The sequence below is a fragment of the Polypterus senegalus genome, chromosome 5 (assembly GCF_016835505.1).
Source record: "Polypterus senegalus isolate Bchr_013 chromosome 5, ASM1683550v1, whole genome shotgun sequence".
NCBI lineage: Eukaryota > Metazoa > Chordata > Cladistia > Polypteriformes > Polypteridae > Polypterus > Polypterus senegalus.
In genome coordinates, this window is record NC_053158.1 from 64,870,180 (window position 1) to 64,897,756 (window position 27,577).

At 37.4% G+C, this 27,577-nt stretch overlaps 1 protein-coding gene across 1 annotated transcript; it reads right to left on the reverse strand.

Annotated features, from left to right (window-relative positions):
- Nucleotides 1-1,004: 1,004 nt before the first annotated feature.
- On the reverse strand, nucleotides 1,005-26,902 carry esco1 (establishment of sister chromatid cohesion N-acetyltransferase 1). Its single transcript, XM_039754724.1, has 10 exons — nucleotides 26,583-26,902; nucleotides 19,003-21,532; nucleotides 16,771-16,861; nucleotides 11,974-12,037; nucleotides 9,508-9,631; nucleotides 9,090-9,221; nucleotides 7,966-8,055; nucleotides 5,654-5,797; nucleotides 3,981-4,165; nucleotides 1,005-3,084 (listed from the first exon to the last, which is right to left on the reverse strand). Exons 2-10 carry the CDS (start codon nucleotides 21,529-21,531, stop codon nucleotides 2,940-2,942), a joined length of 3,504 nt encoding a protein of 1,167 aa, XP_039610658.1. The 5' UTR covers nucleotide 21,532; nucleotides 26,583-26,902; the 3' UTR covers nucleotides 1,005-2,939.
- Between the last annotated feature and the right edge of the window lie 675 nt (nucleotides 26,903-27,577).

A 27,577-nucleotide genomic window follows, 5' to 3' on the forward strand; every position in this document is an offset into this window, starting at 1 on the left:
CCTACATGATATATTTAACTGACATTTTTTATCGTAACAAGCAATGATTTATACAGGAAAATAATGACTATTAACAAGGTTGCCCAAACTTTTGCATCCCACTGTATATTTAAGTAATAATCAACAAGATACTGCATTATAAAGTTCTTGTGTGATGTTGACCTTGTTTTGGGTGCACTTTTTATCAGCTGGGTACACATTGAGCAATCTGCTCTGAATCTAAAATCGACAAAGTAAAATGTTTGCATAAACTAATGTACTAAGAAAAAGCAGCTTAGCGTCAAGTCTTGTTGTATGTCACATTTTAAAAGGCTATATGATCTGTGGGAGGTTGCAGTTTGTACGGTTTGCTTGGTGCCAAGTTCATCTTTTTTCCTTTTCTTTTTACTTTCCTTTCTGCCTTCTGTACTTGTGTGCCTCACTGTCATAACATCACTCTGAGGATTTAGCAAGTTAGCATAATGACCTGTTCTCCATATGGAGGCACATAAAGCCCTTGTAAACTATGATATGGAGCTCCTGTTAGGCTTCAACCTGGCAAGGGTGTGAATTTGGGCCTGTCAATAACAGACGGGGGCTTACCAGCACAACTTTGGCCTCCATTTAGTCTGACAATACAACACAGCTTAGAGAAATTCACAATAATCAATGTGTCAACACCTATGCAAAGCTCGGACAAGCCAGGGGTCTTGTACTCACTTCTTAGAAGTGTATTTTAGTTAAAAATGAAACTAAAGTTTTTACTGTTCTTAATTGCACAGGAAGATCTGGGATTATAAGAAACAAATGAAATTTACCTGAGCTGACTGCCTGAAGCAATGGATTGAATATTCTGGATATTTTTATTAAAAACTAGAGGGGCAAGCCCCCCCGGCACCTTTAGCACCCAACCCCCAGTTGTAGCCAGTCTGCCGCTCGCATTGTGAAGAGGGGGGCTGAACGCACCCCAAGGAGACACGGTCGCTCCTCTGAAACGGTGATACAATGGGAAACAAAGAGTTTTATTTTTTTTTTTAAATCCTCTTTGCTCAATTACCTGCTGGATATTATATGAGCAGATGTTACATTATTTTGCCCAAAAAAGGCTGAATTTTATTGAATAGGTCATCGCTAGTTGAAAATCCTTTTTGGCTGCTGTCACGGTTACCAGCATTTTTAGAAAACACTCAAAATTGCCTGACATTGTCCCCTGGTACATTGACATCAGGTCTAGTTCTGGTCAGATCTCCATATAAAACTGACCTTGAATACCTGCTGATCTTCTTCAGTAGTTCCATATCACCTTGGTATAAAAGTGATGTATGGAACTATTGATTTGGATTTGTACAAGAAAGCAGGTAGATAAAAAGCTTTCTAATGATAAAGTAAGCTAACTGATCACATGTTCATAAACGCAATTATTTTTTCACACCTTCTAAATGTTCCTTTTAGAGCCAAATTTCAGAGACCTGTATCAACTATACAGTAATAGAAATGTATTTCGCTCTGTAGATATCAGTACTGGTATTGAACCGAAACTTTCACTATCGGTCTCCTTCCTCAGCACGATGCTTAAGCCCGTGTTACATTATACGACTTCTAGTCAGCAGACAATGCTGTACAAAGGGTTAACAGCTACAGCAAGCTCAGCTGCAGTCTCTACACTTTTTCATTTTCTATTCTGTCACGGTACAAAAACATGAGATGTCAGACAGACGATCTTCTCTTCTGTTTATAAGGTCCATCACTACTGTACGTCTGGATGAGCATTAATTGGTTGTCAGCTTTCATGCCCACAAAGCCTGACCCAGCGGCTAAATCAGGGCAAGTCACTGGGTATGTCAGACTAGGTGAAGGGATTCTCAGAAGTGCACCACAGTCTGCCACCGCTGCACTAAGACTATGTAAATGAAGGCTATGACCGAAAATTGCTGGAAGTGTTGTCTAATGTGACTCGGCGTTTAGTTACCAATGAACAACACAGTGAACAAAAACACCACGGCATGCAAAACTAAAATGTTCTCTTTACTCTCCTGCTGGTGCCAGATAAAAAGGACAACGAGTAGTAAGACGTCAAGGCCTGATTTGGATGCAGACTAAATAAAATTAAACACAAACACATTCAGAGAGCACCTATGCGAGCTGGGTTTATTGACCAGTGAAACAGCATCCTCTAGGTATTGTTACAGACATTGCATTCATTTTGCAAAAGTAAAGTGCTAGTTTTTCCACATGTTAAATAATCTGGTGAACAAAGTCATCTTCTCTCTTCCAGTGCTTTGATAACCCAAAAAAAAAACAAAAAGAAAAAACAACTCCCTATACTTCTTCAAATGGTCAACTTTGTGTCAAATGGTATGCTACTAAATACCGTACGTCCAAATTAAACCTCCATTATTAGTTGATGATCCACTGAGCTAGCTAACTTGGCACTCTCAAAGAAGGAAAAATACTTTTAAAATTTATTCCTCAATAATTACATTTAAAATACATTATTTTCTCTTTAAAAAATGTACTCACAAAATACTCTTTTAAAAATAGCAAAGAACTGAAAGGATAAGGAAAAAATAAACAGTTGTTTTTCTGTTAAAAAGAAAGCCAAAATATACATTAATAAGATAGTTGTTGAAGACCTGAGCACTTGAAATCAAAAACTCTCATGTTTGTCCTTCATGAGGAAAATCCGCCGAAAAGGTTTTCTAATAGTGAGGAACAACCAATGGATTGACCAGCAATTCCAACTTTAATGGCTTACAAATGGTCATCAAGGGAGGCCCACAAGATTCAACGTCACCACTGATCACATTTTCAAAAGTACATTTTGCTGTAGAGTTTGGATTTTAGTCAGTGCTTTAGAAATCAGCATCAGTCATCCAGTGAAATGGAGCAGACATGCGAATACTGGAAGCAGCAGCCACATGTGCTGACAGTTTTACAGACTCTTTAATCCTCACTTTGTCTCATTTATGGATGGCACTGACAAAATTGTAGACCAGAAACTGGGGAGTCCCAAAATAACGTGTTGCAAAGAGCTTCCCATCAGGGGTCGGATCCGAAAATGCAATTTCTTCTTTACTGAGATAGGAACCATAAATAAATTTGCTCCTGAGGGAGGAAAAACACTTTATAATCCACAAATAGGCATAAGACATCTACTTCAAGAAAAGAGATACAAGCAACACCTGCATGTTATTTGCAAAAAATAAATGCATAGATAAAAAATATTTTCCCACTGTTAGTGTTTGTTTCAAAAGATCAAGTACTACATTTAAAATCTAAAATACGTGATAAGGAATGAAATAAACAGCAAAAGTGCAAAATATTCAACAGATTAATGTATTGACACTGAACCAAGGGCGACTCGCCTCTGTGATAGGCAGTGCACCCAGAGTGCAACATCGAGTTAGTATCTCTGCAGCTTCCAGACACCTCCGTTTTGCTCGTAAATACTCCACATGCCATGAACAGCAGGGTGTGCTCGTAAAATGGAGTGAATGGTGATCTTGGTACATTTAAAACCAGCGGGCTTGGTCACATTAAAGGGTGAGATGGTGCCCATCAACAATGAGACCCATAAGCGCAACTAAAACGACAGCAACAGGATTAAAACAACAGAAAATATTTGTCTGAACTGATGTAGTTTATTTAACATTAGGCATGTGAAGCAATTATGACTTGCTGATTAGTTATAGTTATTAGTGATTAGTTATAACTTGAAAAACAAGTTGAAAGTTCATGAAAAATAAACAGCTATAAGAATGTGCTAGAAGTAAGAGATTTATTGGGATTTACTAAATTCTGTTAAATACGACTGCATGAAGTAGTAAAGAACTCTAGTCCCATTTATAATGGCCATTAGCCTACTGGGCTTTTACTTGAATCTCAATCTGGGGGTGCAGCATAATGTGCTCATGTATAGCAGACTAAGACACACAACGTTACAGTATATATCAGCTAGACGGCATTATCTATCACAGACAAGGAAAGAGACTAAACAATACCTCAGACAGTCCATCATTCTAGAAGCAATTCCTCTTCGCCGCATAAGACTGAACACCCAGATACGGCTAATTCCACAAATGGCTGGTTCAGGGGTTGTGGAGCAGCACCAGGCTCGCTGTCGTTCAAACATGACTTTTTCACCCTCTGGACCGTCTGGAACCTTTTCTTCTATAACCCTAAAACCCTAAAGATCAGCAAAGAACAGTTGTTTTTTGTTCTGGGATTAACATAAAGGTGCACTTTATGAAAACACTCATTTGGAATAGGTTTGCCACTTTTATCCATAAATGGATTAACTACAAAAAGAAGTTATAATATCACAGGCAAAAAGAAAAGGTAACTACATGAGGTACCAAAGTTTCCTTTGGTGCGCTTAATATCCCTAATAAATTACATTTAAAATTTGTTTTAATCTTACTTAAAAAGATTACATAAATTCCACCACAATCAGCAAGACAAATGTTTACAAAAGGTAGTTCAAATGTTAAATATTCAGCATATGAAATGTTTATCAAAACTGAGGTGTAATTTAAAGAATAAGCTCTGTACCAGTGGAGTGTATGAACTAAAAGATGTTTAAATGGACTGATGATTTGCATGACAATAAACAAGAATGACATAATATAAATCTTAATTTTACTTATAAACAATGTAGTGAAGTAGTTATTTTATTGATTACCTGATATTGATTTGGGGTCCAATCTAAAACAATTAAAAACTTATAAGCACAATCATTTTTGCATCATTAGGTCTTTGATGCCTCATAAGCCCTACTCGAAAGCTTGTGTAAAAACAGATTATCATGCTAACTGACTTTCTCTAGTAATGGTGAAAGGAATCCTGGAAACAAAGACACCGAGACAAGGCCAATGATCCCAAAGTGCTGGCATGAATGCCTAGAATTACTTGCCAGACAGCACTAGAATGTACATTTATCACTTTTCAGAAGACTGTTACAGAGAGTGTTACTATGGAGAGGCCTTGCTCAAGTGTAGCCGCACTTTAAAGGAGCACAGCTTGACCTTGACTTGCACTGCTGATTTTAAGGCTGCGTCACGTGAGAATCTAGTTACAGTACGCTTCTCTTTGTGTTTAAAAAAAAAATACTTCATGAAACAAAGGCAGCTCCTTAGCAAAATGGTTAGTGCTGCTGCCGTACAGATCCAGCATCCTGAGGTTCAGATCCTCTGACTGTTGGGAGTCTACATAACCCCCACCCAACATGTTCTTGTTAGGGTAACTGGGAATACCAGACTACCCCACTGTGTGTGTTTCAGTGGGCTCTCTGATGGACTGCTTTTTGTTCAATGCTGCCAAGATAGGCTCTGGGCCCACAAAAACAGAAACTGGGTTAATTGTATGAATGAAGGAATGCATAAATACATACATAGATAACATGGATAGACTGGAGAGTACTTCAATTTATTTATTTATTTTTTTTTACTATTTTTTATTTTAGTTTCAAAATAAATATTCTTTTACCTCTTCAACCGACGAGTAGAATGTTTAAAGTAGTGAAGTGGAATTTTTACATACATCTGGATCACAGTGTTGCACAGCATTACAAGAATGCTCTCTATAAACACCAGAATGTGTTCTGCTATTTTGTATAGTCTTTTGCAAGATTAATTATTACCAAAACTAGCAAAGCATTTAGGTTTAAGCAACTGACCTCCTGAATATGTTCTGCTATAAGGCAGCCAACCACCTTCTTATCATTAGAAATGAAAAGAAAGGTTTTGGTGTTAGAAGGACACTTTGTTTCGACTTGCTGGAAGCCCAAGTCCTTGTCCACCATCTCCCTTATCTCTTCAACCTGAAACAATGTTATTAGGAAAATAAGCAAACATTAAAATAAAATTGTACACCTAATAAAACACACACTACGTTTCTGTTTTGTGAATTGTAAAAGTTGATCTATAAAGCATTAAACAAGAAAGCTCTGTCAGGATTGTACATCCAATATGTACAGCGATTAACTGTTTAACATTTTAACATCCAGTATATTGTTTATTCCTTAGCTTTTTACCCTGTTCTCAGAAACAACTGGCTGTTTCTCCATCACATTTAAGGGCATTTTGTGTAAAATCTGTTTATTTTAAATTTAAATTATGCACAAAAAAATTGTTCTTCATTTTGCAAAGCTGGTCTCCTCAGAGTGAATGGAAGGATTGCTTCAAATAAAAATTGCTGCAGAGATGTTATTCTGGAGGATTTATTGTTAGATCTCACTGCAGAGACAATACACGGCTAGTGGGATTGGATGGCAGTTTGCAAGAGAGCAATAATTCAAAAAGTACACCACTAAATTCCAGAAGGGTCATTTATAAAGCAGCACTACATTTATTTCCATGAATTTGTCAGCACTAGCCAATATAAAAGTCATTGTAGAGGGAAACCAAATTTCTGACCAATTCTGTAATGGGCATAAACAAATGTATGCTGTAAAATCACTTTACGTCCCATCATTTTGATCTTAAGGACTGAATGCATCAGTGAGGAAGCTTACATCTTATGAGACTGAATACAACACTGGGCTCTGGTTTTTTCCTGTGGTCTGAGGATATGCTGAAGGTGACACCCGACCAAAGAAAGAAAGGGTGTGTGCAGCCTGCAAAGGCCTAAAATGTACCCAACAGTAGCACTTTCAAATGCAACTCCAGCTGAACTATGACTGGTCAGATCTCTTATCAGAAAAAGCAGGGAATAAACACACTTTAAGCACACATTGACAGCTCATATGACAGGTTTAAGATTGACTACCCATAAGCTAATATGATGAACACAGTAACCAAGTTCTCATTAGCTACTCAAAAATGTCCTATAGAATAAATTAAAATTAAAATAAAAGCATGAATAGTTAGTTGGTTATATGACTGGAAACCACAGACTCATTTGTCCACAAAAAGTTTTTGTAATGTTTTTTTAATGTTAAGAATGACTTAACAAGCATATCTATATGAAAAAACAAATATAAGGAATATGTTACCAGCTCACTATTTTAATTCCATTCCAACTGCCAGTCTGCAAAATAAAATGTGTTTCTTATATCTCTATACCCAACTCTTTGGGAAATGATTTTGTTTTTTGATTTTCCTGTGCTTCCCAATATTCATTGTCATAAAGAGTGGCCTGTATACTAGCAGCCCTCAAACCCAAACTAAAGCCAAGGAGAGCAGGATATTCAAAAACAGTTTCTTTATTAGACAAAAGTAAGTACTAGGGAGAAATAAATATAGGGAGAACACAAAGCACAAACTAAACAGAAGAAAACCATAACTCTACTGTCTCTTTAGCCCTAAGATAATTATCTGGGTTTGATTTCCCTCCTGACATGACTTCCAATGCAGCCCTAGATCTAATTAGGGGCAGGGTTTCTATTCTAACAGAAGGCAAATGGTTTTCAATTGATCTTTGGTGTCCCTGCTGACCTGAACGGTCAGTACCCTTAAAAGGACCGTGCATCTAGTGCAGCACTCATAGTTCCTCTGCAAATAAAACAGCAACTTTTGACCCGGGTCTCTCAGCCTAGAGGGAGGTGATGCCCCTTGTCAGCCTAAAGGTCTGTGAACCTCCTGTCAGCTCTCATGACCAAAGTCTCTTTTTATTAAGAAATCCTGGTGTTCCAAACAACTGCAGGGTTGCCTGCCCTATAAGCTATCAGAGGAAACAGCAAGTTTGCCATGGCCAAAATCTTCTCTCTACATCACTCTTATTCTTAGCCGTTCCGGGACACTGCTAACAAACAGAAGGCATGCCCACCAGGTGCTGCCCCTAACCTTGCCTTTGGTTCAGCACTGGCATGATAAAACAGGATATCCATCCCAGTACTTGTTACTCTCTTCTTCCTGGAGCCTTGCTGGACTCCACCACTATCCTGTGCCACCCATTTTTGCCTCCCATCTGAAAAGCAATATAAATATGAAGTTCTGGGTGAACAATTCCAGTGATGATACTTTACATATTTTTATAATTAAGCAATACCTTTTTTAGTGCATATTTAGGATCATCTGGCAGAACAACTATAATTTTGCCATCAGGGTACTCCCCAAAGATTCTCTCTTTTTTCCAACCCTAGTATAGTTTTTAAAAAAAAAAAAAGTTAATTTGAAAAAAGTCAACCACTGCAAAAATTTAAATACCAAGAATTAATTTTTATCTTCTATTTTCCCTTGCAAGTGTCTATTTTTCATAAAACACTTAAAATCATGAGCACATAGATAAAACACATTAAAGAATATTACATTACACTAAAGTGTGTCCTATGTGTGTGTACAATATGGGGAATAAAAATCAACAGGTGCACATTGGAAAAAAAAATTCAGATAAAGCACTTTTGAGTAACATCTTCTCACCCACACATACAGTCACATTTCCTACTTTGGTTAAATCCTTGCTTCTGTCACTCAGCAGTATCACTAGGTTTGCAGTGCCCACCAAATTTCATGTTCCTAGATCTTACAAGAAAATCTGAGTTCCAGGAAAGTAAAGTAGTGTGCACTCTTATTTCATGGATCCAGGGATCTTGACTTGAATCCTCACATAGTTGCTAACTATGATGATTTCAGACGTTCTCCCCCCAAACTGTGAAGATGTACATATTAGGTTAATAGGCGTCTCAAAATGAGCTCTTTTTGATAAATGTAGTTATGAGTTCATATGGTCTGCAATGGATTAGCATCTCTTCCTGGGTAAGTTACTGCCTTACAATCAGTGCTTGTGTTAAAAATGATTTTTTGAACATATTGTGCATTTTTTTTTTCACAAGAAGAGGCCTAGTTTCCACCCATATCCCCAGAAGTGTTTATATTAAGTTGATGAAAGCATGTAAGAATGTGACCTGCTGTGCCATTCAGTGTTGCATTTTTCCTAGCACTCAACACAGCTGGACTAGGCCCAGTGATCCTATTGCAGATTTAGCCATTTCAGGAAAAATCAATGAACGTTGACTCTAAAGTTGTGGTTATTAATTATGGAACAGGAAAACAAACATCTTTCATAGGCTTTATTAAATTGAGAATGTATAATGCAGACGTGTGATGGAAGAAAAAGATAGACCTCAACACTTGCTTAACTTTACAAGACTTTGTATGCCATGTCATGCTTACCACATATTTCACTGCACTCATAAACTGGTTATGAAATAGAAGATGCTGGGCCCCATCTTCTGGACTTGATGCAGAATACAACATCCCACATTGGTTACAGGAAACTGCTCCAAACCGTTTTTGACCAGCATCCTGTGTAAAGAGAATTGCTACTAATTAGTCAGTTCACATGATGGACTATCAAATCAGTTTTCACTTTATTCAGATCCTTAAAACTCTAAACTCTGCCCCCTTTATGTGTTAAATCAAAATGGACCATAACAGGGTGCTAATCACAACTCTGAAGAATACAGTACAGTTGAACAGATACACGCAAACTCTTAAAACAACAGACAGTGACTATAACAGCAAACAGAACCAGTGCATGTTCACTTTCTATCTCAAGCTACGTTTTTTGGGTGGAACAAACTGCACTTACAATAATTGTTTGTTGTATGCCGTCTTTTTCAGCTTCTTTCAACTTCTTAATTTCTTTTTGCAGTTTTACATTAGAGGGCTGAGGGACAATCTTTCCTGGAGGAGGACGAGTCGGACAAGGCACCCTGTCATAAAGAGGAAAGTTAAACTTCATGATATATTTGACCCAATCTAAAACTACAGTTTCAACAAAAGCCATAATGTATATGTGAATGCAACATTTAATCAGCGGTGTTAATCTGTCCATGAAGAACATTTTTAATAGTTTGAAAACCTGTAATAAGCAAGTCTCTCTTAATGTTTATATCAACAATCAACAGGTCTGCTATCTGTTAGGTCTCCTGCCTAAAAGTAAATTTCAAAAAAGTAAAAATACTGTGCAGTGATCAACACTGCTGTCTTTCAAAACAAACCTTTTAGGAAAATATGCAGAAGCATTTGACTACAAAGGATGCTGGACATAAGTATTGTAGGGTGCAGCATTCTTTTACTAGGTACTAAATATTAGACACAATCTTACACAAATCAACCCATGCTAACATGGGAACAACGTTCAAACTCCACTAGACTGTAATCAGCCTGGAAATCAAAGCTGAGCCCCTGGAGCTCTATGGCAGAAGCACTAACCAACACACAGTTGTGCTGCCCATTTCATATATTATCCATCCATCCATTTTCTAACCCGCTGAATCCAAACACAGGGCCACAGGGGTCTGCTGGAGCCAATCCCAGCCAACACAGGGCACAAGGCAGGAACCAATCCCGGGCAGGGTGCCAACCCACCGCAGGACACACACAAACACACCCACACACCAAGCACACACTATATTATCTATACTAAATAATGAAGTTCAAGCTAAAGGGGCACTTTACGTATATCTTTCTAACCAGAAATTATTCTCTACACCTATATGAAATATCTTAATACTTATTCTCAGAAGACAAAATGCAACAGTGTTAACAAGTAGTACATCTGCTTGATAACATGTTCATTTTTGTAAAGTAGTCATATTTGTGAAAATTATCAAACTTCACCACTAGAAGTGATTAAGTGTATGTGACACAAATAAAAATATGCAGTAATGATTGAGGGAACCTGTTGTTATGGGAAACCTTTTGCCGAAGTGATGCAACTATGTTCTACTACTTCGTCTTCAACTGTTCTGTGTGGGGTTGATTTGTTTGACCCACCTTCTCCCTACAGCTTGGTCCTGCACTTCCTCCCCAGTCTGACCATTTTCTTTCAAGTCTTTCTTTTCTCTATCAATCCACCTCCACTTTGGCTTTCCCAGCTATCTCTTCCCCTGCAGTTTCTTTATCATCACTCTTCTGTCCACATATTAATTGTCTCTCCTCATCACATGTTCATACCACTTAACTCTACTTTCCTGTACTTTCTTAGATACTTCTCCTCCCTTTGTTTCATTTGTTATTCTGATTTTTTTTTTCAAATAACTCCATACATCCATCTCAACATTCTCATTTCTACCACATCCTGTTCTCCCCCTGGTGCCTTACCAATTTCTTAGAAATTTTACCTTTAACCATCACCTTGATTCTTTAAACACATAATAATCATTAATAATAATCCTGATTCCTTCTTAAAATTACTCCATCCACACTGCACTCTACGTGTTCTCTCTCCATCTAATTTTCCATCTTGGGCTACCACTGACCCTTGAGATTTAAACAATAGCTCTCCCTGCTAGGTAACTTGTGAATCCTGACCATAAGTAAACCTCATTCTGTATTCTTCCTATTTATCTTTACTACTCTATCTTCCTTGTATCTCCTACTCACAATAACTTTTAGTTAACAGCATGGTTTTCATTAACCATAACTACGTCTTTCCTATTTTTATCTATCTTCTTAAACTCCACTGTAGTACTTGCTCAGATCTGGAGCAAATGTGTAAACCATTTCTGAACATTGCTAACCTATAACAGTTGGAATGTGGACTGGTTGGGGCACAAGTATAAATGTGTATTTCCTAGCATCTCTCTTAATATATTTTGCATGTTTATCTGTTTATGCTTCAACACACCAACCATATAATAATAACAACATTAGTCATTATTATTTTTGCACACTGGACTAAACTGAAATGTGTTTACTAATAATAAACTGGACAAATTAATTTTGGAGAATATTGACATTTACATTGCATTTACTGTGGATTAGAGTGCTGTTAATTATTTCATAATACTGTTGTGAGCGAACACTCACAAACAAAAAATAAATAAATAAATAATCACAGGCTTCATTAGTTTACTGCTTCTTCTTGGTTCACAGCCAGTTGCCACAATATCCTTTCATCTATGCTCTGAAACTGCCTACTCCATTGCATCATAGGGACACAATCCCTGAAGCACAAGGTGCATAGAACACCCATATCCATTTATTCTGGGCCAGTGAAGATATTTTCTAAGTTATTTTAGAATACATCAGAATGTATTATGGTACTTACATTTCTTTTTCTGACAAATTCTGATTGTTGACAGAGGCTTCATAGTGCTGGTTTATTTCAATACCTTCAACAAGAGGAAGATGTCATTAAAATATCAAAGATGAGTGACAAGAACCAATCTTTGATAACATCTATAAATGCACAAAAAGCACACAGGATGATGCCGTATTGGCAGATTAAGTACCTGTGACTTTAACCATGAAACTGTTGCGATGTATGGTTTATTGTGGGACAGCTTAAAATTTTGTTTTATTTAGTTAGAAAAGTTGTACTTACTGGTAATTGACATAAAATAGAATGTGTAAATGTGAGAGTGGAGGTCCTTAATGCAGTTGACCAAGAAATAATAACTAATCAATAATAACACAAAAAAATAATGCCATCTACTATTATGAAAACTAGGGAGCCTGTGAGACAACTAAGACCAATGCCTAACTACGTTACAGTTATGAATAAGGACATTACATAATTAAATAATAATGGCATTATTCACATCAAAACATGTAAATGTATTAATTTGCAAATGTTGTTCTTGAAACACTTAAAAACAAGTATTCAGTTGCAATTTAAAGCTCATTTGGTAGCAATTGAAAACAACAACATACTTAAGAATTCCTAGAATATATATTTATATGCAAACATATATTGTACCATGAACAATCAAAGAAAACTGCATCTTCTGTTACTGGTGCGAGCAATACCCCAGCGCAGAGCTCTGCTGAAGGAGATTGCACTCTATGGAATGTCATATTGGATAATACGACTGGTCATACATGCCCTGGTAAATCAAAGGGACTGAACTGTGCATTGATGCTAGGCATTTGTATTTTACAAATTTAGTCTCTTATTAGTTTGGAGGTGCAGTTATTCGTTCATTTATTCATTCATCTTCGTATATAAGTGCAGACTATTGCACTTATGATGTTTGGGAAGATAATTAATTATATATTATATACTATGCCAAGGAAATCCAGAAGTTACCTCTGTTTCAAGAGGTAAATGTTTTCAAGTTTGGATTTCCTTTAGTGATTATACTTGTATTTCACACACTTCTCTGCACATACCGTAGATCCCGTTATATAAGCCGAGAATTTTGTCCTAGATTTTTGGCTTGGAGTTTGGGGGTCGGTTTATACAACGAGTATCGTTTCAGATTCAAGATTTCCAGCGCAATGCCGGTTTTGCCGATGAATACGGAAGTAAATAATGACGAAACCACAGAGCCATCTTTCAGATGAAGAAGTAACTTTGCATGCCGGTACTTTAAATTAAATAAAGAATTTATTCAAAAAAGTGTTTTAGTTGTTGATTTTATTAATAAAATTTATAATAAATAATCAGGAAGTTTAAAATGAAATTTTTTGTTTTGATTTACGATCAACATCTTGCGTTACGAAACGGATGCGGTCACGTGTATCCCCTTGCGCGATTGTAAACAAACAACCGAGAGCGTTAGTAGCGTCAGTCGGAGCCCAGATACATGTGTTTGTGGATGTAATTTCCGTCATTGCAGTGATTTACCTATATATATAATTCATTAAGACCATGCAAGCAAGACACATAATTGCTAGGGAAGGAAAAGAAGGTAAAAGTAAGCGATCGCAATCGAAACAAAGATGGACATTAAAAGCAGCTCCTTCAGTGCAGAAAAAGGTTCTGTATAAGGCTTGTATGGTTGTTTTTTAGCTTTAGCATAACGCCGGATCTGCGGCCCGGCTTCTGCTTTCTTTCCCTCCTCCGTCTGTGTTGTCTCCTAGACCCGACAACAATCCACGGAGAGCCCGCTGGTCTCGCTATGTTGTCTGGGATGTTGAATTGAATTGAATTGAATGTGATGAAAAACACTCGAAACAGATGTCTGGCTCTGGACACCGATGTCTATAAGGTTCTGAATGGTGTAGCGGATGTTCGCCAAACCGATCGTGCACAAACAAGGACAAAAAAAAAAAGTACAAAAACAACAAAAAAGTGCACTGAAAAGGAGAGCCCTGAGCCGCTGCCGCCATGCTCCTAGCTTAATTGAAGTAGGCTTGGCACTTTTTATAACTTTTTGGTTAGTGCATTAGAAAAATGATTGGCGTTTTGGTAAATTATGCACATTATATTATATATCAAAAATGCCGGCAGTCTCAAATTCTCACCGATAAACATCGGTGGAGAACATGGAAAAGGGGGTCGGCTTAAATACCGGTCATCGGCAAATACATGTAATTTAGTAGGTAGAGAAGGGGCTCGGCTAATATACCGGGTCGGCCTGTATTCCGGGATCTACGGTAGTTATTATTGTTATAAAACTGATTTAACTGCTTAGCATTGTGCTCTAAACCTAGCAATACATCCACATCTTTGTTTGCCTACTACTGCTTAGTAATGCTCTGCTTAACGAGTGCTGCCCCCTACTTTGAGTTGCTATTTGCATTGTTGCTCTCAACTGGGCTCATTACTGCTCCCTACTTGAGACTTGGGGTGCACTTGCACAAGCATCAATGCAAGCGTCAGCCCTCATCTGCAGCCCTCCTTGTGTAAAGACTGGGAGTCTACCTGTGTGAGTCCAATGAGCAAAGCAATAGGCACTCCTACTTGAACAAAGTACTGTTCTTTGTTTTGCTGTCAATGTGTTTCAACAATACATTCCCATTATTAACAAAAGATGTTTCTCTTGCCCCTTTACCAGGAGAAGAAGAGACCCAGACAACCTTTGTGTGCTGTATCAAGCCACCATGTCAGATACTCTCTTCTACTCTGGCTTGTGCAACTGCTAGTCTGTGGTCAACAAAGGAGACTTTAAGACTTTACTCCAGCTTTTGTCCAAAGGGGTCTCCAAGTGATTGGTCTGATAGAGACAAGGATTCAACCAGAAAACACGGTAACACTGACAGCACTTTCCTCAACTCCCATGGTTGGGGGGCACTGGCTCTCTGTAACAGCATATGAAGTTCAAATCCCTGATGCTTGCCTAGAAAACTGTTGTCAGTGCTATGTTCCTTCTCGCTCACTCAGTTCTACCAGTGAACAGTGTCTGGTGATGCCACCTCTGAATGGTATCACATACCAATTCAGACTCTGTTCCTATGTAGTTCTGAGTTGGTGGAACAGGCTACCCACATCCATCCATACTGCCGACTCCCTCATTGTATTTAACACCAGAATCCCTGACGCCTACGAAAAAACACGCGTAATCCTGGGTCACCTTAAATTCCTTCGCACCTCTCCATCGGCGTCTTTTGTCTTGGAAATGTGTCGATCAGCACAAGTGGAAAGCAGCCTGCTAATCCCACCCCCTCCACCCCCCTTGATGGAGCTCAACTAAGAGACAAAAAGTTCTCCCAGCTCAAGGCTCCTTATCGGTGTCTGAGGTGCCCAGAGTTGTATAGGGTAAATAATACAGATATTGTTATTTGCAACACATGCATTTCATGTATTCCGTGTCTACAAAGATCTGGGTCAGTGTAGGATGAGAGGAAATGCGAGGCAAGAAATGTTGAACACATACCTAAAGCAAAAATTTTTCCATGTTATACTAATAATGACAAAGGGTATAATGTGTAAAGATTTTAGTCAAAATATCAAATAAATGTGTGCGCTTTTATTCAAGAATATAACCAAAGAAAAAAAAATCCATCGATTTACATGTTGCTGTCAATGAGTTACAAACCCAAGCTCAAATGTCAATCAAAAGAAAGTGTTCTTCGATGGTATTACTTAGATGGAAGTTCCCGTTGGACTTTATGGTGCCAAGCAGAGTTGTGCTGCAGTGCAGCAGTCTATTAGCGAGCAAAAGTGCTGTGAAGATTTTGTCTGTTGTTACGGTTCTGCCTTTAACAAGTCTGATAGAGGTCATGGGTAATTGTATCTTTGATTGTCAGTACAACAAATAATTCTGAGCAGGCATCAACCAACTGTGGTCATTGCTGCTCTTATGAAAAGAGGTAAACACAATGAACTCAGAGAAGGAGAGGCAAGTTCGTTATACAACATGAACGTCACTGAGAGAATAAAACTGAAGAATAAATAATAAAATAAAAAAAAAAAGCGCTAACTTTTACAAGTAGCCAAAATTTAAACCGGGTGTTACAAACTCAAATCAATTACATCTATTTTTTTTTTTTTTTATAGTAATATAATAATAATAGCAGCTCACTACTCAAAATGCTGAGCGCTAGGACTCGAACCAGCAAACTTTCGGTTATAAGTCAGCAGTTTTTGCCTCTGCACCATCCACTGCTTTAGAGTTAAAGAATTTTACTAAATTAGAACTGTTTTTTTTTTTAATAACTTTTTAAATTACTACTACGATATCTTTTTCTTTTGTCTCTTGCTGACAAAAAAGGCAACAGGGACAAAGGACGAAATAATTTAAATATGGTATATTATTAATTCTTGTCATTTTTCAATAAACAGTATAGCCTTTAATGTTTTACCACTTTGTAACAAATGTCAGATTGGTGATAGTATAACTAAGAATGCTGCAACAATATATATGCTAAACAATCCCATCAAAATGAATGACATCATTTAAACATTCATTTTCAATCAATAGTTTAGGTTATACTTTTTACCATTTTGTAGAGAACGTGTCAGATGATTTAAGCGAGAATTTGGCAAACAAAAAAAAGGGAAACTTTATCCAAGGTTTTCATCAAATGGAAATCTATGAACTCCCAAATCCATTATATGCATAACCTCACTGTTCGCCTGGTATGGAGCAAGTTGAGGGCTGACGTTTAGTTGCCTAGATTTTCTTAAATTCCTTGGAAATAAAAACATTTAGAAATAAAAATAAAATAAGGCACTCACTATTAGAAGATGGTTTCTTTGGAGTTTCTTTCAGTTTCAAACATACAGAGAAGCCTCCATCAAGGGAACTTTCAGGAAAGGAGTTTACATCCTGATAGGGAACAGTTAAAAATAAAACTTAAGTATATGTAAATTTAAATACAGTAGCACAAAATACTAGCACTTATTCTACCTCCACCTGTGTAGTTTGCTGCCTGTATTCTAAAATAGGAGTGGTTTGGTTCTCATTTTATGTCACGGTTTCAAAAATGCTCCAAGGTAATCACATATTCTGGTTAAAAAAAAATAAATAAAAATACACACACACAGGGTGGTCCAGATCTAATTATGCAGATCCAGATCGTCTGGATGACTTTGATTTATGCAGGGACGATTCCAGTTCAGCGCGAAGACGATTCTTCATGTCGTCAGTTTGCACATTTCTCGATTTTCCAGGATTTTTTGGGCGATATTCTATGTAATAAACTTAATACGTTATAGCGTAATGAAAATTGCATAATTAGATCTGGACCACCCTATCTATATCTATACATAATTTCCTGATTGTAACACAAATGCCAGATTGATTTACAATTAGGTGATACATTCATACACTGCCACATACAAAAATCACACACTTGGGAAGGCAGACATAATTCCATAAATGGCCAAACTGAACTCCTTCTATAGACATATGCAAATGTGCATTTAAAATTATTGGCGCTACATACATTTTTTGACATGAGGTGCATGTGGTTCATTAGCTTGCGATTTTCTTAGTGAAGACTATTCAGTGATAAAAGTTGCATGGAAATTAAATCACAAGGAAAAAAAAGTCATGTGATCGTTAACATTACCTCTCTTTTCCTTTACTTGTACAGCTTCACTGTAGCTCAGGCAGTGAACCTGATTGGAAGGCACTTTTATATGCATGTACTTTAGAATACTGGAGTACTTTAAGCATTACGACAACTGCACAGATTCACATACAAGATACAAATGAAAAAGATATTCTCATTGTGTACATAAATACAAGAATAAAAAAAACATTATAAACACTCCACTGAAACGTTTCAGGCCTGAACCTCTACAAAATATAGCACTGTCAATGCCCAGTAGAGCTTCCAAAGGTGACAAATGCAAACACACAATTTTTTCGCATAGATTTGGATGAACAGAGATGCCTTTAGTAAAATCCTAAAGCTGCTGTTGGGGAAAAAAAAAGTTATTAATAAGAAGGACTAATTATATCTTATACTATTCCACTATCTATCTATCTATCTAATTTTAGTTTTCTTCACCAACATGCAGAATTACCTTTTTGAAATATAAGTATGGTCCATCACAAGTCATAAGATTCTAAACATGAAAACATACAGCATACTGTAGTTCTCAAATTACTTTATATGTCATTTCAGTAGTGTAACTAATCGATCAAGTTTTAGTGACCCACAATGTATAATGCATAACATGGTTTTAAAATCTTGTATTAAAAACTATTGATTTCCTTTTTGTATCTAGCAAAATAATAAGCTGCAGCATACTGTTAATACATTGTTTAGGATTTTTTCCATTCTCTATAGTTTTAAGTTACTCATTAGTAGTGCTGAGCGGTATACCGGTTCATAGCGAAAACCGTTTATTTTTATGATATGGATTTTTCTTATATCGTTACACTGGTTTAAACTGTCTAAACAACGTTCGGAACGTGGCACAGCAGGAAACTGTTTAAGGGGGGAGCTTTTGCACTGCTACACCGTTACAAATGCATGCAACGCAGTACATGTGTTAGTGGAGGTATTGCGCAGGTGCCCTTTTCACTGCTACACCGCCAAACACCTATGCAACGGAGTACACGCGGTAGTGGAGTTATTGCGTGGTGAAAATGGACAGAGAACATTCCGAAACTGAAGTTTTAGCGGACAATAAAGTTGAACATGATGACACAGAAGAATGTTTGCCAAAAAAAAGGAGCCATGCCTGTTGCCTGGAGATACTTTGGTTTTAAAAGGTCAGATGTGGACCATTATGTTCAAATGTGTGAATACTGTTTCTATACTACTAGATAATATTTCAGGCCAAGTTGTACTTTATTTTTTTTCAATACTGTGTAATGTACCTGGGTACTGTGTAATAGTGTGACGACATGTTGACTTTATTCTCGACATTTCCACTTTAATTTGCCCGTTTATGTCGAGATTAAAGTCGACATGTTGACTTTATTCTCATAGTTTATTTTATCAACATACTTACAGTTTTTTCCACCTGAGGCTGCAGGTTCACATTCTGCTGCAATTTATCTTCTGTAGTATTCTTAAGCTCATCATTCAAGCCATCAAGTTCAAAGTCATCTGCAGAATATTTTGCTCTAGGTTTGAAATAATTTTCCACAGTAGGCTCCCTCTTGTTTCCAAGAATACCATTTGGCAAATCTGGTAGCCGTAGCTTACAGCTGAATGCCTGTAATCTCTTCTGCTCAGGCACAGTGGGCACTGTGTTTTCCCTCGCCAGCAAGGAGCCTGCGGACTGTTTTTGAGCATTTTCAGCTGCCTTAAATTGCTTAACTCTTGCCCAACTGAAGCTATGTTTGAGAAGTTCACTTTGTCGTAATCTCTCAGTCATTGATATTTTCTTTTTCTCTTTACTTTTTAAAGGTACAGTTATCTGGCTTGTGAAAAAACGCTTTTTTGGTGGCTCTGCTGGGGTTTCATCCTGGATCTGTGGCAAAGGAAGGACATCAGAGGGAGAAACAGATTCATTTTTTTCTGTTGTATCCATCTCAGCTGGTTGTACTTGGATTTCCCCTGCCAAATTGCCTTCATCAGTCCTACACACCTCTACTGTATCAGAAGCAATTTCCTCTGCAATTTCCTCACATAGAGCCAGCAAGTTCAACTGCTTACTGGGTTTTGGAACCTCTTCTTTCATAGCAGTTAAGCAAGGCTTTGCCTTTGCTTGAGGATTCTCTTCATTGCGTTTCTGGTGGCTAGACTTAGTCTTCAGTACACCTGGGCTTGTGGGCTTTTTACGATTTGCAGAAGACTGCCTGTCGTTTTTCTCCTTTTGTATTCCTAAAGAGCCAGAATTTTTTTTTTTTTCTGAATGTCTTTTCTTTGGAAGTGTCTGTGATTTGTCATGATTCTGTAAGTCACTACTAGAAAAGTGATCTCTTTGACTGTGTGCCCCGAGTCCCTGCAGTGAAATATCACATGGATCAACAACATGTGTTGAAAAATGTGCCACTGTCTTTAACTCCTTTCCCTTCTCTTCATCGTCAACTACACCTGACTTGGGATCCGAGCACTTCTGCTCACTGTTTTTCTTCTGCCTCTTTTTCCTGCTGCAGGTTGTTTCATCTCCACTCTGTTGAACTGAAGAGCTCAGATCTAGCTTTTGTTTCTCTTCTATTAAGCTAGAACATTTTGTGTTATGTTCACCATGCACATGTGCTGTGCATGCTCTGTCAATATGTGGCTTTGTAGATTTGTAGAGCTTAGACTTTTTGATCACTTTCAGCAGAGCTACCAATGGGGGAGATGCTCTTGTATTAGCACCAACGTGCTTAGTCACTGAAGTGCCCTCTTTACATTGAACAGATTCATGCTCCTGGTTCATATATCTGGAGTTTAAATTGGCTTTGGTTTTTTTCTCAGAGGATGCAACTGATCTTCTGTTTACTCTGCTACAGACTTTCTTTATAGGATCCCTTAGATTTCTCATATTTTTACCTGTTCTGTCCTTACCCTTTTCTAGATTTTGGGGTATTTTAGGTTGTCTACAACCCTTTACAACTGTTTTTCCAGAATTAACCATTTTTTTATTACCATTACTTTTAATATGAATAATACCATTCCTGAACTTTTTTCCACTTTTGGATGTTTTAACTCTCTTTTGAGAAGAATTTGCTGTTTTGGACATAGGCTCCATTTTCTGTCTTTTTCTTTTTGAATGAAAAGGTGAGTCTTCTATACTTGATGACCTTTTTCTGTTGAGTAAAACTGTCTTAGAAGCATTTGTTATAGTGTTGCTTTCTCGAGTACGTAGAGACAGAGTAGAGAGATCTTTGCATGCACGTACTTTGTCCCCATTTGTTCCAACTTCTTTTTTGATGTCAGATTTTATTTGGACCTTACCATCTCCCTTAAAAGTGTCAGGTTTCACAGCTTCTTGGCGGTTTCTCAGCCTCATGCCTATTTGATTCTGAGGGGAGTTCTTCAACACAATATCATGTGCATTTCTCAGAGAACTTCTGGCCAAGGGAGGCTCAGTTTTTTTTCTTAGTCTTACACAGTTGAAAGTGCTAGAGTTCCCAGAATTATTATTCGGTTTTCTGTCACGGCCAACAGGGCCACTTTGCTGGCTCTTACTTGGTCTTAGAGTTCTTTTAGAGGAAGTCTCTTTCACTTCCTTTTTGGTTTTACAGGTGCGAGAATTACATTTTGATAAGGGCCTATGGCTTTTTTCAACATTACTGTCGCCCTCATAAGAGCTTGTTTCCTTTGAGTTTTGTTTTCTTTTGGAAACAACTATTTTTGACTGATTAATTTTTGCAGTCTGTTGAGTAGACCCTTTAGCTACTGAGAGATTTGTATTTTTCTTCTGAAGAAGTACACACTTCTTCTTGCCCAGAGAGTTAGACAAAGGCCTTTCTTCCACATCACTTACTCCCTTATATCTACCGGACCTCCTGGTGGAACACAAGGAATCATTTTGGGACTGTTCAGGCTTTTTTTCCTTCATATTAGAATCAAGTAAAGCACATTTTCTTCTCAATGTTTGCATTCTGAAGAAAAAAAAAAAGGCAGTATTTGATCACATGCTAATTCTTATCAATATCTAAAAACATACAAATACTTGAACAATTTTTAAAAATAAAGTGTCACAGCAATTACTTGAAATAAGAACGAATTTTAAAAAACACTACTTAATGCTATTTACATATAACTTTTTAAATTACATACAGTGGAACCTCCGTTCACGAACGTCTCGGAACACGTACAAATCGGTTTACGACCAAAAAGTTCGGCAAACTTTTGCATCTATTCATGACCACTGACTCGGTATAGAAACAAGCCAATTTCCCTTTCTGTTTGTGCGCGCCGATGATTTCCGCACATGTTCAGTCCCTCCCTGTGCGGCGAGAGAGAGAGAGAGACACACAGACACACGCACACGAGAGAGAGACAGACACACACGCACACACAGACGCGCGAGAGACACACACACACACACACACGAGAGAGAGACACACACACAGAGACAGACATGTGCACGAGAGAGACACACACACACACACACACACACACAGACACAAGCACGCACGAGAGACATACACACAGGCATGCGCACGCGCAAGAGAGAGACACACACACACACAGACGCGTGCACAAGAGACACACACACAGATGCACGTGAGAGAGAGACGGCTGGATGCATAAGGCTTGTTTTTTAAAGAGACAGATCTGAGCATTGTTTTAACCTCGTTGTATTGAATGAAGACTTTTTTCTGTTGGATTTTAACCTCCATTTCACTTCTGTTTATAGCGATCGGTTCATAGCGTGCATTGTTGCAATGTTACTTTTCTTGGTGGTTTATTAAATTACGGATTTTTCAAATGTTCATTTTTCCCCTGTGCTTAATTAAAACTCATTAAAAAAAGTGTTTTTAGCGAGCAGTTTGTAACGCTACAGCGCAAACTCTTGCAGTGTTAGTTTTCTCTGTTGTTCAAGGTTTTCTCAGTGTTATTCAATGTTTTTACATTTAGTTTACTTTTACGCTGTGCTTTCTATGGTATAGTTAACTATATTTGTGCTTAACAATCTTTAAAAAAAAAATACATTTACATACAGTTCGTACGGTCTGGAACGGATTAATTGTATTTACATTGAACCCTATGGGGGAAATTACTTTGGTTCACGACCAAATCGGTTTACGACCAGAGTTTTGGAACGAATTATGGTCGTGAACCGAGGTTCCAATGTAATTGGTATCCTTTTGTGAATTCTATGGAAGTTTATTAGGACCATGGAGAAGAAAAAAAAATGGACACAGTGAAGAAAACAAAAGTGTACGTCAAGAATAAAGTCAACATTTCCACTTTATTCTCGGTGTTTACGTCAAGACTAAAGTCATTATTTCCACTTTATTCTCAGCGTTTATATTGAGATTAAAGTAGACATTTCCACTTTAAACCCTTGTTTTTTCTTTCTCTGGTTTAACTTTGCCATGTCGTAAACTTCATTTTAAAATCAATGTTTAATTTACTAGATTTTCTCAAACCCCCCATAACTAATGTAGCACATTAAATACATTGTATTAAGAGTTCACTGACCCAGTTGTTAATTGGTGCGTGCTTCTTAAACTAACTTCCTCTTGCACTGAGAGGAGGTGCAGGCAACAATTGCCACAAAGAAAACATTCACTTTACAATATTCCTGCTCTCTGAACATTTAGAATGCTAAGATAAATACTTGATATAATTTTCATGATGAAATGCATTAAAGCATGTATTAAATGTGTGTGTCTGGGGGCAGGTGCATGGTGGCAGTGCTGCTCCCGTGCAGTAAGGGGTCCCCAGGTGTACGTTGAGTGTAGAGAACCTTTATGGTAGGTGTGACGAGGCTCCAAAAAGCTGGATGTATGAATGGGTATTGCACTGGGTTATACATGGATTTTTCTTATACCGCAACACAAGTTTAAATAGTCTAAACAACGTTCGGAACATGGCACAGCGGCAAAATGTTTAAGGGGGGAACTTTTTCACTGCTACACCGCTAAACACGCATGCGATGGAGTACATGCATTAGTGGAGGTATTGAGTGGTGAAAATGGACAGAGAACATTCCAAAACTGAAGCTGTTGCAGACGATAAAGTTGAACATGATGACCCTGAAGAACTTTTGCCAAAAAAAAAGGAGCCGTGTCTGTTGTCTGGAAATACTTTGATTTTAAAAAGGTCAAATGTGGACCAGACAACTATTTACTGCAAATGCTGTCATGTTAGCAATTTGCTGCACCACCTTAGCCACAAACATGCTTTGGAGTACCATGAATGTATGGAACTAAGATTGGCACCCTCCACGTCCTCAGGGAAAGCTAGAGGACAATAGAGTCAGACGTCATTTGTAAACGCGTTTGCTAGAGGTACTGCCTACGACAGAAAAAAAAAAAGCAAGCAGTGGAACGAGATAACCAACGCCATTACAATCCATATAGCTAACATGTCAGTGGACAGAGATTGTTAACATTAACAGAAAGTGTAGTTGGTTTACAAGAAATATTTACTATTATTCCTTTTTTAAGACATGTTCAGTGCAATACAACTTTTGACAAGCACCTCTGGATGTTTTACTAAGCCTAAATGCCTCTTTGGATGTTTGACAATTTGTTGTCAAAATTTTATCTTAAGTTGTTTGCAAAATTTGTTCAATAAAAAGGTTCTATATTTTGACTGCAACTGTCATGCAATGTGATTCATTCTCTTCATTAGTGCCACCCCCTTGAAAACTATCACTTTATGGGGCCATGCAAACCTGTATTAATACTTGTGTGCACATTGAAATATTTTTTGGTACAATGAACAATTCTCATGACAGTGGAATAGGTTATTCTTAGCCAGTCTACTGCATTAATTGCAGTGGAAAATTAGGTTAACATCCACTCATGCATGGGGAAAAAACTACTGTTGAATACAATGAAACCGGTAGAATTTTGAAAAATACCGTGATATAGAAATTTGGTCACACCGCCCAGCACTACTTCACGCCACTGTGCCAGCAGGTTTAATACATGCTTTAATGCATTTCATCATGAAAACGATATCAAGTATTTTTATCTTAGAATTTTAAAGAGCAGGAATATCATGAAATTAATGAATTGTGTGTGGCGATCAATGTCTGCACCTCCTCTCAGTGCAAGAGGAAGTCAGTTTAAGAAGCATGTACAACAATTAACGATTAACATGGGTCAGGGAACACTAAACACAAATCACTTAAAGTGCTACATTACTTATGACAGGGTTTGAGAAAATCTAGTAAGTTAAACATTGATTTTAAAATAAACATTCTACTTTAATGACAAAATAAACTATGAGAATAAAGTCAACATGTCGACTTCAACCTCAGCATAAATGTCCAGGGTAAAGTGAAATGTCGAGAATAGATAGATAGATAGATAGATAGATAGATAGATAGATAGATAGATAGATAGATACTTTATTAATCCCAAGGAATAAAGTCAATATGTCAACTTTTCTCAACACACTAAATTGGAAATGTCGAGAATTAAGTCGGCATGTTGACTGTATTCTCGACATACACTTTTTTCTTCACTGTGTCCATATTTTTTTTTCTTCTCTGTCGCCCTAATACGCTTCCATAGAATACAAAATTTATCTGAAATAAAAAAAATAAACAAACACTATAAAACATTATTATGTATTTTGAGATCTTACACTCAGCTCCTTGACAGCCACAATCGGTTTTCACTTTTTACTATAACTAATTGTAGTTACTTTGTGTCCATGTTACAAGCCCCTTAACTTAGATAACTTACCACTGTTCTGTTTGCAGAGAAATCACTAATTTATGTGTACTTTACTTCTGTAGGTTTTTTTTGTTATTCGTTGCCACACCTCTTATTTAGGTCTTACCCAATCTTTTAACTCTTTAAAATTAATTGCTTATTTTTTCAAGATAGCTGGTAATTTACCAACGAGACACAGACACAACTAGCAAAGTATCAAGTTTAGAATCATATAATCTCATGGGTATAACAAAAAGCAGTTTTACTGAAACGCTTGGAAAGTAAAAGTAGTAAAAAATGTCGACAGAGAGAGGGTAGTAAAACGCCTATTTGATCAAATTAACATTTTGCCATTTTTACAGAAAACACACACTCATACAAATAAAAAAAAATTGGAAACCAGAAATAAGAATTCTAAATAAAACGTAACGCGCCTTTAATGAGGGAAAAAATGCTTTTGGAAAAAATATTGTGAACAAAAACCTGAAAGACAGTGTCTTCCCCGAAAACTGAGTTCCTTAGTCATACCATCTCATTCCATTAACCGACTTAGGATTCACAGTGCTGGAAATTTGAATAGATTCCAAAACCTAACTGCTAAACTAATGCCAACTGACAGTACAACTGTCCCCATCAGCTTTTCCCCCAGGCATGAATATTCAGCAAACTGAATATATCGAACAACGTGTAAATATCTAAAATGCTGATAAACGTTTTCAATGTTAAGCGAATATAAACTATATTTCGGACATTTATTATTTTAATCCATATTCAAATATAATTAAAGCAATTTACGATAAAATGAGATTTAAAAAAAAAATCCTACGTGAATAATCAAAAAAAATGTAATTTTATAATATTCTTAAACGTCTGTTGTTGATCTGTATGCAAACTGAATGAAGCCCGGTAGCAATATATGATCTGGTTACTCGGATTTCAGATTTAATAACACACAACAGCATGATCGAAACGAATCACACCAAATCGCGAAACTACTCATTCACTAACAGGTTGCATGGCAATACGTATATCATTCATTACGAGTTTACTAAACAAATATGTATACATATATATGTACAAAGACAGCCGCGTACTCTTAAGAAACCTGGACAAATCATTCATCGAACCATCCACCCATTTTCACTACCGGCTCATTTAGAGAAGGGGCACCTGGAGCCTATCCCAGCAATATAAATACATATTTGAGCAGTCATCAGCCTCATCTAATCGTGTTAGTTTACGTATATTACCATTGGAAAAAAAAAAAACTCACTAAAAAATAGCCTTCCTCAGATGTGTGGTAACTCACCTTCAAGCTGTTTCTCTGCGTTGACTCCGTTAGAAAGGAGAGCCGAAACACTTCTCGCAAAAAGTCATCAGCAGGTCCATGGCTGCTGCAGAGCACCGGGAGACTCACCGGCGGCAATGCCACTCGGAAAAATAATTGAAAACAAACAAATAAAAAAATCCACTAAGATAAATGTATTCTTTCTACATATTTACAAACGCGATATTGGTGCCCAACAAATACAGCCATCCTGACTCCAAAAAAATATAAAAACATTTCCCACCCAAGCTGTCGCCTTCCTAACAGCACAACTGTGTTCCGCTGCTTCGGCATACACAAAGTTTACTTCTACTTCCGGAACCAACGACCCGGAACTTTGTAGGCGGATCTTCCAGTGGATGACTCAACGCACTTGCGCAGATGTTGCAGGTCGGTTGTCAGGTTGGAAATCTTGTGTGCAAGTACGGGGGTCACAGCGACAGTTTAATTAGATACGGTTTGTCCTTTTATTCTCCAACTTGAAAGAATCTTTCACACTAGTGTTCTCCACAGTTTTTGGGAAACGTGTGTTATGTGAAAGCACCTAATGAGTTTAGAGAACCCACGGTAGTCTCTACACAGTAAAATTCAGCTTCAGTCCTGCGGGTCCACTGTGAGTGCAGGATTTTGTTCCAACCAGTTTCACATTAAGCAAGTGATTTTACCTCTAAATAATCTCATTGTTTTATTAGCTGACCTTTTTTTACTCTCATATTTTGAATTTACAATAGAGAAGTAGTGTGAGGATTAAAAGTTGTTTTCAATGTCCTTCAAGAATAATTATGGACACCCTTTCGAAGATACACATTTTAGTGAGGAAAAACAGATGTTAGTGTTGTGATTGTTAGCGAAGTTTAGGTGTCAAAGTATTGCTTTATAGATTTTAAAAACTTATTTGATTCAGGTTGGCATTGGAAAGCATGGCCATCCAAGCTGATTGGAGAGCAGAAAGGATTGTCTTTAGAGTCTGTTAGTGT